Consider the following 14,537-nt stretch of genomic DNA (forward strand, 5'->3'; position numbering starts at 1 on the left):
GGCAGAGGGCGTCCACAGTACGCCCTGTCTTGGGCTCTGCGTTGTATCTAATAAAAATTAGTTCAAATTCTATTAAAATTTTCTGAGCTTTACGTGATCAAACAAACATTGAACTTTAGTGCTTGCTGATAAATAATACAAAAGGTGCAGAATAAATTATATGTGATACCTGACGCTGTTGAGGCTGGCATCTTCTCCATCCGCCTGGTTCCAGTCGCTGACCTTCCGCAGGTACTCCTCGCTGCTGCTGGCCAGAGACTCCGCCAGCTCGCGCTCACGTTTCTATATCACAGTTGGTTAGAAATGCCAAGGAAAAAATATTACTGCGAGACACAATTTAATGCGGCGAATAAAAGTACTAGTTTCGACTACGTCCGCAGGGAATTGAAAAAAAAAATGTTCTTCCAGACTATATATCTATATTTATGCCAAATCTCATTGTGATCCATTCAGCCGTTTACTCTACAAACTCTAAAAAACATCTATCCATCCATACAGACTTTCACGTTTATTAGTAACTTTTACATTCATCCATGTTACCTTGGCAAATTGCTCAAGGTCTACTAAGAAATGCCATGGTGTAGATTTTAGAACATGGGAAGGGTTTAATTACCATTAGGCGACCCTTATTGCAAAAGTATCCAAACTTTTACTTAGAACCGTAGTTCCCTTGTAGTAGTGCAGTGTTGTGACCAACATATGTAGATACCTTGTTCCGTTCAGTGATGATGTAGTCGCGGTCCAGCTTGAGCCAGAGCAGCTCGTGCGCGATGTCGTCAGCGGTGATCTTGCTGGGCACGGCCACGGCGCCCGGGTACGCGCCCACCTGCCAACTCTCCTCCGGGGATGACTCGTTCGCCTCTTGATTTATTGAACTACATATTGAAAAAAAAAGTAAAATAAAAAAATCCCAACTGAGTAACTCGAAGAATAAAAAAAATGGAAAGACTTCATTGTTCCTAACTTTTATGCGTTTAATAGAATATTAGCTTTACCCTGTTAGTTAACATTTGTAATTGAGTTTTGTCTTTCTTTTGGGTTAAAATAGTAGTGAAATACATAAAATTAAAGAAGATGCATACATTTATATGAAATAGTAAAAAAAATTACTCTATATTACCTTGAACTAGACTGTTTGAGTGGCAACTCGTTGACGTTCTGTGTTTTTGAGATCCTTTTCTTTTGATTCTTGGCAATGATATTCTCCAAGTCGTGTTTATTGTCCCAACTAGAAACATTTAATCGTTTTACATTCCCGATATTCGCAAATTAAAATGATTTACCAGTTATTTTTGGTACAAACCTGTCAACGGGTAAAGAGTAAGTCGCCCTCAACGCTCTGCTGCTCGCAGAACCATCGAACAATACGTCCCTGCAAAAAACAAAGCAATTATGATCAATTTGCAGATTTACTCCATCTTCAAATAATATATTCAAATGTTGTTGACAATGGTAACAGGTAAGTTAAATGTCTACACTTGGTAGTTATTTATTTCTTTAGAATATCACATTTAATCGATTTGAGTAGTAATTTCGTCAATCAAATATGATTTTGTCTACAGTCTTAGATTAGAAATGTAATGCTGTGAAAGTAATTAAATGTGTACTCACAAGTCCATGATATTCTTGAGCACAAGCATGCTCTTGTCGAAGTCAGGAGCGTATTCTGCGGCCGCGCTACCTTCATGCTGTAACCACACATAATGTTATCATATTATGAGTTACTATGAGTTTTCATTCAAATCATTTGCATGAAAAGACATTAAACTGTAGAGTACAAACAAGTCATTTTGACTCGACTAAAATCATTTCTCTATACTAATATTATAAAGAAGAAAACTTTCTTTGATTGTAATGAATAGGCTAAAAACCACTTGGTCAATTTTAAAAATTCTTTCACCATTAAAAAGGTAATTTAACTGTAATATAAGCTATATTTTTTCATTTCTTTACCATTATTTTTAAATTTCACGCTGATGGAGTCGCGGGCAAAAGCTGTATATTAAGCACTGGTCAAATCAAAGTTTGATTAAAACACACCCTTACATTACATCGACATTCTACTACTATGAAATCGACATAAAATAGAACACATGACGTGAGCTTCGTTATTGAGACGATTGTTAGATGGCACTATATGTACGCCTAAGAAATATAGGAGGGAGAACTTTAGTGAGTATCTCTTTCCAATAAACGTTGAGAACCAGTGCAGTTATGTACCGTGTTGTTGTGCTGTGTTGTCGGGGTGGTGGAGGTGGCGGTGGTGGTGGTGGGCGTGGTGCGCGTGCTCCTAAGCCGCGGCACGGTGCGACGCAGCAGTGCGCCGCGTGCGTGCGCTTGGAACGCGACTACCGCGCCCCGAAGCGAAACGTACCAGCGCCGCACGCGCGCGCCGCGGTACCACGCCTGCAGCCGAGTAGCCGCCTCATGCCGCGATGACAACCATTGCCTGGAAAACAATTTTACGCGTTACTGTCTAATTTTTCTGTTTTTGTTATTGTTAAAAACTCACTGAAGTTATGATACGTTTTTAGTTTATTTCGATCGAATACTAAATTAATATAACCAAATAAAGCACACACTACCGCACTTACAGCCGAATACTGAATCGAATTTTTAATACTATATCATAGCGCCGCTTACAATCGAGCAGACGTAGAGATTTTGGTTATGAATTCAGTCGCCTGAATAAATATCCTAAAATAACTTCCTAGGTAACAAATTGGATGTGGTAGTCAATTTGATAAATCTTATAATGTAAGTGAAGTGTTGGTATTTATTTATGTACCTGCAATATCCTTGTATGAGCAGCGCGGCGCGGCGCAGCGCCAGGAAGCGCCGCCGCTCCAGCACAGCGCGATGCCAGCGCTGGATCGTGATGATGGACGCCATTATTTGTTGATGCAAACGATATTCCAGTTTCCTCTGCTCACTTTCTCTCATGAATATTTTCGTCGCTCCTGTAATATTTTACAAATATATTATTGACGCTGAATGCCACTAACATACATGGTTGTAGACGCTTATCTGATTGTACACGGCACAAATATCGATAGTAATTTTTATTTGTAACCAGCTTTTGTCCGCGACTTCTTCCGCATGGAAATAAAATAAGTTGTAACTTAGATGGTATAACATATTCTAATATTTGACTTACCAACTTGATAATTATCTCTGTCCAGATTCAAAGTGGCTAGGAAATGCCTGACATCCGCCTGCGAGCTGAGTAGTCCCTTGGGTAGCAGGATCCTATACAGCTGTATGAACTCCTCATACGTGAGGCGCACATTGTACCCCGCCTGGCGGATGCGCACTGTCTCCAGCATGCCAGTGTACCGCAGCTGACGTTGGACAGTATCCTCGTCGAAGACATTCGATATCTTATCACCGTTTGATTTTATACACCTGAAAGTTAAACAAGTTTGAGCATTATTTAAGCAGTTACGCTTCGGAAGCACTGTTTACAATCTAACAGACGTCAAATTTTAATTAAATTAGGAGCTCAGATATTGCCTTTTAAGACGGTATGGGCATCACCAGAGGAGTAAAGGGACAGTTGTCAGGGTCTCTTTAAACGATTTTGACTATAGCAACATTCGTTTAAAGTAGATTTTTGTTATTTTAAACTACGTGACTCTGTCATCAATAAACGTATCTGAGTGCAATAGTATAACAATTAACAATAACATTGCAAACAACATTATTTTTCAACCGTATTTTACAGTTCAATTAACAAAACATATAACAATTTAGATACACATATGGACCCACTAATGAACACTAGATTATCACCATTAGAGCGGACACCTTTGACTAAATTATCGCAAAACGTTATGAGATTGTTTCGCAAGCGAATCATCTGTTTAGTTGCACAACTAAAAATCGAGTCATATGTTCACCTTCATATAAGCTCATAGTAATCAAAACGCGATAAACAGTTATGCGATAGTTTAGTCAAAGGTCTTACACATACATAAAACAATCAACAAATAGTTAATAACACTAACAAACCTTATAAAGAATGGATTTGCCTGATTCAAGGTTTCCATTAGTGCTGCCAGTGAGTGCTGGAACTGAGCAGCGACGGTAAGAGGTTGTTTCCTCTTGCCCGCGGGTGCGGCCGTGCGCCCCGCCAGCGTCTTCACACTTTGTAAGTTCTTCAGACCCTTTTTAGCGCGCTCTCTCGGCCTGAACGATTTGTTCTTCCTGCCAACCCCAAAGTTAACACTCAAAATAATCGTTTAAAGTTAACACCCAACCACCGTAAAATTTAAGCATGCCAAAATATATACAAGTATTAAGTAACAACGCCCTTCAGTGCTGAAAAAAATACGAATAGAATCTATATTGTTTGATATCCAACTGTTATATACTTAAAGCTAGTAAAAGCTATTAGCCCAATATCTAATAAATAACAAATACAGAGTATAATATATAATTGCTTATATTTATGGTGCATTATTATGAAATAAATAGCATATCTATAAATCTTTAAATAATTTTTGCCCATTTTCACCATAAATGTAAGTCCACAAAATAATACACATATAAGCAAGTTCCCATCGCAATACGTAACAACTACACAATACATAACGTCTAATTAATCACAATTACAATTACATGAGTATAGAGAAAATTAAAACCATAAAGCCATCACCGATAGAAGTGAAACCGCAACCGAAAGATGATTCATCAAACAAAATTAAAAAAAAAATGAAAAAAGATAGGACAAGTAAAAAAAATTTAAAACGTCACATGATCCGTTAAATAAAACCGAATTTCACTGATGCACTTAACACTGATATTTTTGTCAATATTTAGATTTAGTAATCATTTCAGTCTGAAATGTTTTATTAGTGAGATAGTTTTACTCGGAAACGATTAATAATCTAATATTTTAAGAATTTTCACTATAAACTTTTAGGGGCACATCGATGTGCTGAATATTTTGTTTGATGAAGGTGTAGTGGGAGGCAGAGAGAGGAGGGCGGGGCGGGGGGCGGGGCGACACGTACAGGACGATCTGGCTGGCGCGCTGCATCACGTCCGCGTCGTCGAGGTCGCGGTCGAGGCGGCGCGTGCGCGTCTCGGCGATCCTGTAATGTTTGGCGGGCCGCGCGCCGCTCTGCCTACCCTCGCCGGCGCTGGCGTTGCGCACGCACACCTCGCGCGCCTTACTGCCCGTTCTGTGCGCCGTTCTTCATCGTATACGCGAAATCAAATTGCGATATTATAAATTAATGTAACAAAATAAAAATGGTGCGTCGTGACACGCATGCATCGTGCTCGAACGTGGACAGTGTCGTTACTAAAGTGTTTGGTTACATGACATCGGTATGGCTATTAGCATAACGTTCTAAACTACAAAGACTGTCATTAAATGTTAACTGTTAAAAACACAACTTTTTGGATAATATTATATATTTTTGTAGCGCTATCTTTCCACATATCATTCTGCAATTTAATTGAAATTAGAACATACAGAGAAATAATTACAGTAATTTTAAGTCCTTAACTTGGCCTCCCAAATTTGCTTTTTTTAATAAGCGCTAATATATCGATAAAATATTTTTTTCTAATGACAGTCTTGTGTACTAAACAAAATAAGGTATAACAATATATAAAACACGTATAAGCATGCGTGAAGTGCATACGAGTAGAGTATAGTGGGACATGCTGTATACTGTGTGACTTACGCAATGCGGTTGATTGCAAGATTGATTGACGATACTGTCACCAGTTGGCTGAGCAACAAGACACATCATTACATCACAACGTATTAGCACAAGCGTACGTACGTAGCGTACATCATTCTATATGTACGTTCATTTCATGTCTCATATGTGTCAACTAAACTATCTTACTATGTTCCACTGCCGAAACACTTGTATAGACATCTCTTTCACTCCCTTTGATAAAACAGACCTATACATGTTATAAAATTGAAACATGATGTATTTGCGATGATTATATCTAAAATAAAATTTCTGTCTGTTTGTCCACTAGCCGCGTTTGCACTGAGTAATATCCGAAACGGTTGGACCTATTTTGAAAAAGTAGTTAAAGTATACGGAAATTATATAGTCTGTTTTTTTTATTTGCCCGTCAAAGTCATGGATTACCGCTAGTATGTAATACAAGTGTTAGGGCAGTGTTCAATGTTAATATCACGCTGTTGTAAATTAATTATTTTAATTTCTAATTCAATCTGTGCATAATAAGAGCTTTGTTTATGAACTCACCTAATAATGTTATCGTTGACGGATTGTATGGAGGGTCGGGGAACTCTGGAGGCGCCATCTACTCGCTGCACTCGGTGTCTCCTTCCTGCTTCTAAGAATGCGAAATAACCCCTGAAAAAGATAAAAAAAAATGCTTTAAAGAAATTAAATACATTCGTTTCAAATGCTGGCCGCCAATAATAACATATTTACTACGTATTTTTCATGTTTAATAAATACTATATTTCCTCATTTCAAGGATAAAACTTAGTTTTAAAAATTGCTTGCATTTACGATTAAAACAAAACATGTTACTTATTAGTAGACTAGCTTTTGTTCGAAACTTAGTAGTTTATTTTTTCTTTCAGAATAACTTCTATGTCTATGACAAAATTAATCGAGATCTGTTTTGAACATATGTAACACATTCATCCATCCAAATTTTCGCATTTACAATAGTATGATATTAAATAGTATAGCAATAGTATGATTTATCGGGAAAAAATATTCAAAATATATTTACCTGAAAAAGGCTCGTACAATCGCCCATCTGAACACAGCGACGGGGTCAACTCCCACTAATTCCCTCACAAACGCCAGCGAGGAGTTCTTCAACACGCTCACTATGTCTTGTCGCATAAGATCTAGATTTTTCTCCCGCATCGCTGTCACCTGGAATAAAATTATTAAAATACATAATATAACGAACCCATACTAATATTTTAAAGAGGAAAGATTTGTACTTTAGATTGTATTGAAATAACTGAAAAACTAGTGGGCCGATTTCAAAAATTCTTTCACCATTGAAAAGCTACTATATTTTTAAATTCACGCAGACGAAGTCGCGAATAGTTATATAACATCTTTGTGCACCAGAGCCTAGAAAGTGTATAATAAATATATTAAACGGCACTTTTCAACTTTTTTCAATAACTTATTTAAAGTAAATCTTAAAATAAAGAGCAAATGTAAATAATAATTATCACTTACCACGTTGTTTTTGCATTTTCCATCATTACTATATCAAGCAATAACAGTTTTCTTTAGTTAAATAAATAGTGCATACCTGATATTTAACTCTGCCGGCGTAGTGTCGCACTACGAAGGCGGGCTCCCTCCGCTGGGGCTTCTCGTAGAAGGCATTCTCTTCATGCACTGAGTTGAACTTTTGTAACAATGTCTCATTTGTAGCCCATGGGAAACTGAAAACATTTAGAGAAAAATTAAGTTAATATTTCTATATTAAACATAGGGCCTGAAAACTGAGAATAATTTCGACATGGCATTATGTAAAAAACAAAAACAATTTTACATCACAGGCATTATAAGATAGATTAAACTCTCTCTCTCTCTCCGGATCGTTTCCTCATTCCTGAGGGTCGCGACCACTCTCCTTGGCACTCTCTCGAAGGGTGTTTCTCCATTCTGTGCGATTCTCTGCGACATGTATGGCGTTAAGAATAGTTGTGTTGAGAGTGGTGCATATTTGGTCCGTCCAACGCATAGGGCGACGTCCTTTAGATCTCTTCCCCTCGATTTAGATTAAACTAGTCTATACATTTTTCAAAACTTTATTTCTGTGCTAATTTTTTTGTACAAGTGTCTGGTAAAGAGAAGTGTTTGATGGACTACTCAGCAGTGGGCGTCATACGGCTGAGTAGTAGTAGTAAGGCATAAAAGTAAAGTAAGTAAATTAAATAGCATAAGGTTAGCATTGACGTGTTATGTGGAAAGATGAATCACATATAACAAGGAGAACATTAGTTATGAGTGTGATGTACCGGTAGAGGTAGACTTAGAAAGAGATGGATAGATTGCGTGTAAGATGGTGATCAAGAAGGGAGTGATGACTGAGATGAAGAAGAATAATAGAATTATTTATAGTTATAGAGGAAGGAGAAAACCCCGACAGGAAGATAATAAACAAAAATCTAAACAGATTAAGTACTAACTTGCACTGGTCGTCGAGTACGCAGAGCAGGCCGCCCGGCTTGCCCTCTATGAGCTGCAGACAGCCGGTGTTGTCGGAGAAGCCGATGTCCGTCCACCGTATGCCCTCGCGGCGGTACTCCTCCTGCTCGTACTTGAACACGTGCTGGTTGAAGTAGTACTGCAGGTGCTCGTTGGCATAGTTGATGCACAGCTGCTCAAAACTGTTGTTGGGACCGAAGTCCTCGAAACCGAATATATCCAGAACGCCTGAAAAATTATTTATAACATTATTCACTAGCGGTCGAGTTAGTGCCAACAGTATTAATTAAACACTAGCTTTCGCCCGTGACTCCGTCCGCGCGGATTTAAAAAAAGACAAATTTGCCCAGTAGTTTTTACATGAATTGAATAATACAAATCAAAAATACAAATCTTTCCTCTTTATAATATTAGTATGAATAGCCTATGTTAGTCAGAAATAAAGCAGAATTACTGTAAATTTAAAATGAAGTAACTCACCTATGCTATGTCCCTGATGTTCCCGCAGCGTGTCCTTCTTGGAGAGCAGAGCGTGGTTGACCTGCATCACTATCCAGTCGAACAAGGCGCCGTACAGGCACTTCGCCATCGCGTCACGTGTCGCTATTGCTTCCGGCAATCTGCAATTCAACAATTACACAATCTTACTGATATTGTAAATGCAAAAATTTAGGTGGATGGATGACTGGATGTTTGTTATAATTTGTAGCCGAAACGGCTGAACGGATTTAGAAGAAATTTGGCATAAACCTAGAGGATAGTCTGAAAGAACACATAGGCTACTTTTGTTTTTTCAACTCCACGCGGACGGAGTCGCGGGCGAAAGTTAGTAAATACTACATATATACTCTACAATCTCTGTCAATCTAAACACTAGCCGGGAATTACTACTATATGGGTAAAGTGAGGTTACTTAGCAGTATTCATCCACTATGATCATGTCTTGTATGCCTCGAAAATGTAAAGGTCGTAAGGTTACCGAATTCCAAACCATACAGTAATCAAAGGCAAAGTAAAGGTAACACAATTATCTTATATTTTATTAAAACATTGAAAACAAAATGGTATACTTGTATGTCAGAATTAAGATGCCATGTTTTTGTCTTTGGAATACCGCAAATAAAAACTACTATACCTGCAGTTCAAGATTTTGCAGTTAATTAACTCACCTGTAGTTAATTACGAGGGTTTCTCCGGACGCCCTCGCCCTCTTGGAGGTGAGCGCAGCAAGCAGAGTCTCCTGCTTGACCCTCAGGAGGGAGGAGATGAGGGAGACCACCTCGGGATTCCGCACCCCCACCGCCTCGTCGTGGTGGTACGACTTGCGTTGCGGTTGGAACTCTACATTACCTGGATAAATTACATTTAAGATAAGTCCATAAGACCAATTTTATGAATTCTAGACACATTAGTAAAAACAGTAGGGGAGATATCTAGAAATAGACTATTACAGAATGGTAAAAACAGTTTAATGATTATTATTCTCTAAAAATTATCAAAAAGTTTTGTCACAAGATTATATTTAGGTTAGGGTAAATCATAGATGACTATTATCGTTTTTTTTACTTTGTGTGGTTACTAGGTCTGTTAAAAGGTTAACAAAATATGTTAGTAAACAAGTTCATTAAACTGGTTGATGTTTGCTTTTAAATATTTATATTTAGGTGACACATTGGAGATAAGGAAATTTTTGCTAGTTGTAATGCCATTTAGCAGAGTTATTAGATAAAGCAGTTGATAAGAGACGTCTGTAAACCTTAAATTACTTTACGAAGTTATTAAAATACTTTGAAATCAATCAAGATAACATTAAAATTAGATAAACTCACCTAAAAGGAGTACAGCTGACAGCACAGCAAACAGTCTACGCTGCTTGTCCAAAGTAAAACCTACCATGTCCATGGATTGTTTTAATCTTGAAAACTCATATTGTTCATCAACACCCGGCACTACACTACAACCAGTCTTTGATAGATAATTATATTTGTCAACACTGAGAAGATGTAACTGTTCCCTTTCTTGTTCTGAAGCACCCGCCAACAAATAGTAAAACACATGATAATTCCTCTCATTGCGACCTTGACTGCATATTCTCGATTTTTCCAGTAAATATTTCTGCACCACTGCACCATGTACCATACCATTTTCCTTATAATTAACTTGAATAAACTTGCCGAATCGACTTGAATTATTATTATGAGGCGTTTTCGCATTACCAAACGCCTCTAGCACTGGACCCGCGCTTAAGATCGTTTGCTCCACACCACTGCCATGTGATCCTTTTTGACTTAACGCTGTTAGATGATGAAGGAGAAAATTTGTACTTTCAGTCTTTCCGGATCCACTTTCACCACTGATCACTATACACTGGTTTGTTCTCTCGCGTAGCATAGTATGGTACGCGGCGTCGGCGACCGCAAATATGTGCGGTGGAAGACTGGATCCTATCCGCTTATTCTGATACAGCTTCACATACTTAGGATTGTATATTGGATACAATTTAAATGGATTGACCGCTATTAATATTGATCCAACATATGTGTAAATATATCCCGCTGCAAACCTGGCTCTCAGGTTATCGAGTAGTGTCTGTTCATTTAGCTCTGGCAACTGACACAAATCAGGATACTCTCTGTCTTTGGGCTGATATAGAAACCTCTGGAAGTAGTCCTTTATCAGCTGCGGGTCCACAGAAAACTTCTCCATCCATGGCTCATCTGGAATTTTCTCCCGTAGGTAGAACCTGACAATGTGATAAATTTCAAATAAAGTTGATGCCATATTCGCATATAAATAACAAATATAAATATAATTACATTTGATTTAGTTGTAGTGTTTTAAATATTGAACAGTTGGGGAAACTTGAACAGTGTTGTGTTTAATGCAAGTGGCAAATTTTGTTTGGCAGGATGGCTGTTATCACGGCATACGACGACAGGAAGAGTGACTCACACATTACCACTGTAAATCCTAACAACTCTGTTTCCCTTCACTATGAATACTACAAATCTTAAATATTCATAATTTCGATGCAACTACGATCGTAATTTACTTTGATACAGTAATTATCCACACCCAGTAGTCAACTTATTCAAGTATGTACAAAACATATAAGGAAACAGGTAATTTACATAATTATGAGAGGTAAATGATTAAATGAATCATTGTAGTACAAGTCTGATACATATAAATAACATTCCAGATCATATAATAAAAACAACCTCATAGAATTAGTTTGAAATATATATTTTTTTACGATATCCTAATTCCATATAAATCACTTCACAACTAGGTACACCTTACAATTATATTTACAGTGAAATAAGACATAATTAAATTATAAACAACCTTCTATTTTCGTCTGGTAAATGTAAATATATTTTTTTCTAATCCAATTAGTTCCTGAGATTAGCATGTTCAAAGAAACAATTTTCATTACATAAGCATGGATTGTATATATTACATAATGTAACTATAAATACCTGTAGTATTGATCTGTATTGTTATTGGGCCACAGCAACATAACAGCAACCGGAGACTCATTGGGGCCGAGCCTTCTCTCCTTGCACTCCCCACTGACAGTATCTCCGACCACCTTAATAAGCATTTCAATTGAAATATACAGGACTAAAAATTTACTATTGCATATGGTATCTAGATAAATTACTGTCCACTTCTTTTATATTTATTTATGGTACTATTATTTACAAAAATGTCTTATTGCAGTTTTAATAAATACTTTTAGGAAGGAAAATTACATGAAACACACAAAACTTTTCTTGCATAAGAACTTTGTACATTAAATTATGACACATTTTATGACACTAACAAAAATCAACAGTTGACAAAAGTCATTTATCTACAGGAAAAAAAGACAATGTTGAATAACTATGATGACTAATATCATTGTTTTTTATTCTCTATTTAAGGAGATTGTACTTCACATATTTGTATACCATATCTAGTATTACTATTAAAATTACTAAAACACATAAATTTCTACCTGTGTACATCTTTGTTGATTGCATACTAGCTGTCGTACATGACTTCTGTGCAGAATTTAAAGAAAATCTAGTAATAACGTAGCATAATGTAGCTTTCTAATGGTGATAATTTTTTTATAACAAAGAACTAATAGATTTTAAAGTTGTATAATAAAGTATCTCACTATCAATTACATTATCAGCCAGCAAGGCTTTCTATCAGTATAAGTGAATTCTGATTTTTCTTTTGTACAACTTTTGCCATTCTGTTAATGCTTTTTGCATACAGTTATGTTCATTTAACTAACCTCAGCCAGTTCATATGGTCCACCAGATCCATCTGTTAATTTAAGTTTTTCTGTGATACAACATACTATCTCCTCGGAGCTTGTCTGCTTTGAGGCTTCTACGGATAGGGCCTCATATTGTGCCGACAGAGCTCCTACAAACACCTGCAAGTACAATAACTATATAAATATACATTTAATTGTATTAAATTAGTATTTGTTTATATAATTAAACATTTTTCTTATGTAACATTAGCATGTTTAAGCAAGAATGTATGTTCAAACCTGTTAAACTATTTTCCTCTCATAAAAAACTTTATAAGGAGACATAAAACTAACAACTGATATACAAACAAGATGGATTAACATCTCCAATACTTTGAAACTCACTAACCTGCACAATATATCTGTGATTTTCAGCATGTGCCATCCTGCACCATAGTTCTAATCCTGAGAGTTAAAATTATTGCATTGGCACCTCGATGCCATTTTTTTTGAAGTTCCGTCTTTATCGCTCATACTTTGTAAATTTATGCATCTTGCACAGATCATTAGAAACCTTCTTCTACCCACTGGTATATAAAATCGCAACTTACATGTAACTGTACATAATTATATAAATCGGAGTAAAATACGTTTGACCCCCTGCAAGATCTGCGGCTTGTGTTCATCCGTGACAGCATCACAAAATGTCATGTCTGTTGACAAATTTTTGCATGCTGCCTCTGCTTCAGTTCGTTACTTGTTTTTTTGTTACTACCAGTTCTTAAAATAATCAACACCAGACACAACTCAGAAGAGAAATCTTAGATGTGGGTCACATGCTGAACGAATACATATCCCAAGCACGATAGTTGTAGAAAATATGCAGGTTCAGTAATTTTTAAATTTACAAACCTTACTAATAAGTCAACTATGAGGTTTATAACAACTTTACTTAGGCCGTAAAAAACAACACTTCCGATTAACATACAGACTTATAGCGATTTCGGTGTCTTCAACAACCTGTTATTTGTCATACACAACTCTTATTTCACTAGCACACCACGTAGTCTGACCGACCATATATTTACAACTTAAACTTGTTTGAAATGTTTCTCACTTCTCAAACGTTTTCATTGATTTCAGCATCTTATTTCGATTTATAAATCCTTTTTAAAGAAATAGAACCACCATTTTTATTTGTGTGTTGAGATGAATCGTGTATCTATAGTTAAAGCGTGTAATTTAAAAATGCAATGTAACTTTAGACATAGCTTCCTGAGAAATAACTTCCAAATTCGGTAGGGTTGTACTTTCAACAGATAGCAAAATGTTTAACAATAGACAATATAAAATCCATTTGACCATAATGCTCCTTCGATTCATGTTATAACGATTCCATAAAAATGTTTTGTATTGAAAAGTAGCAAGTTCTAATAAGTTTATCTTATTTTGATAATTAGTTTGTAAAAAAATCTACACATGTCTTAAATTACCATCCCATATTTCAAATAATGACCAAGGTTTCACTTCACACTTTTTTCTGTGAATTTTATTTACAAATAAGTATTTGGCAAACATGTAATCATAATTTTTATAAGAACAAAAAAACTTCTTAAAGAAATCATGATTTCGTAATTTTTTCCAACTTCAGCCTCCGTTTCTATTAACTGACGCATCCGCGGCGAAAAGCGCCGAGGCACTTCGCCTCCTCGTTCTTTTAAGCTTCCGCTAAGAAGACCTCTGCTACAAGGATACAACTCTCTAACGTCTACGATTCTTGTGAGGTTAAATTGGTATAATTCATGAAATTAAAAAGTAAACTTTCAAAACGCTTTAATCAAAACTTCAAAATTGTTTACAAATCTAGTATAAATAAATAATGTAGTAATGGCACATAAGGCTTAATTAAAAATAGTTATTTGATGTTAAAACTATAACACTTAAAAATAACCGCGCCCGCGCGGGTTTAAAAATATCTTATTGTATTAAAATGAAACAAATAACATAATATCGGCACGATCTATGACTATTAGGTTACTTATAATTATCTTGAGAATATTTCACACGTAGCGTCTTGTCCTGTACGCATG

At 36.4% G+C, this 14,537-nt stretch overlaps 1 protein-coding gene across 1 annotated transcript in view; it reads right to left on the reverse strand.

Moving 5' to 3' along the window:
- The window catches only part of LOC106104719 (unconventional myosin-IXa-like), a 25,389-nt gene extending 11,721 nt beyond the window's left edge, over nt 1-13,668 (reverse strand). The window contains exons 1-21 of the mRNA XM_013284848.1: nt 12,857-13,668; nt 12,484-12,627; nt 11,675-11,787; nt 10,022-10,935; nt 9,362-9,542; nt 8,673-8,812; nt 8,174-8,420; nt 7,288-7,423; nt 6,745-6,893; nt 6,243-6,353; nt 5,697-5,744; nt 5,016-5,198; nt 4,012-4,206; nt 3,158-3,405; nt 2,789-2,960; nt 2,221-2,449; nt 1,612-1,688; nt 1,304-1,372; nt 1,121-1,228; nt 710-875; nt 170-282 (exon numbers count right to left, since the gene is read on the reverse strand). Coding sequence (XP_013140302.1) covers nt 170-282; nt 710-875; nt 1,121-1,228; nt 1,304-1,372; nt 1,612-1,688; nt 2,221-2,449; nt 2,789-2,960; nt 3,158-3,405; nt 4,012-4,206; nt 5,016-5,198; nt 5,697-5,744; nt 6,243-6,353; nt 6,745-6,893; nt 7,288-7,423; nt 8,174-8,420; nt 8,673-8,812; nt 9,362-9,542; nt 10,022-10,935; nt 11,675-11,787; nt 12,484-12,627; nt 12,857-12,892 — 3,779 coding nt within the window. The 5' untranslated portion in view covers nt 12,893-13,668. The remainder of the gene's footprint in view (nt 1-169; nt 283-709; nt 876-1,120; nt 1,229-1,303; nt 1,373-1,611; nt 1,689-2,220; nt 2,450-2,788; nt 2,961-3,157; nt 3,406-4,011; nt 4,207-5,015; nt 5,199-5,696; nt 5,745-6,242; nt 6,354-6,744; nt 6,894-7,287; nt 7,424-8,173; nt 8,421-8,672; nt 8,813-9,361; nt 9,543-10,021; nt 10,936-11,674; nt 11,788-12,483; nt 12,628-12,856) is intronic.
- Nucleotides 13,669-14,537: the final 869 nt, after the last annotated feature.

Source organism: Papilio polytes, unplaced genomic scaffold (assembly GCF_000836215.1).
Source record: "Papilio polytes unplaced genomic scaffold, Ppol_1.0 DF823399.1, whole genome shotgun sequence".
Classification (NCBI taxonomy): domain Eukaryota; kingdom Metazoa; phylum Arthropoda; class Insecta; order Lepidoptera; family Papilionidae; genus Papilio; species Papilio polytes.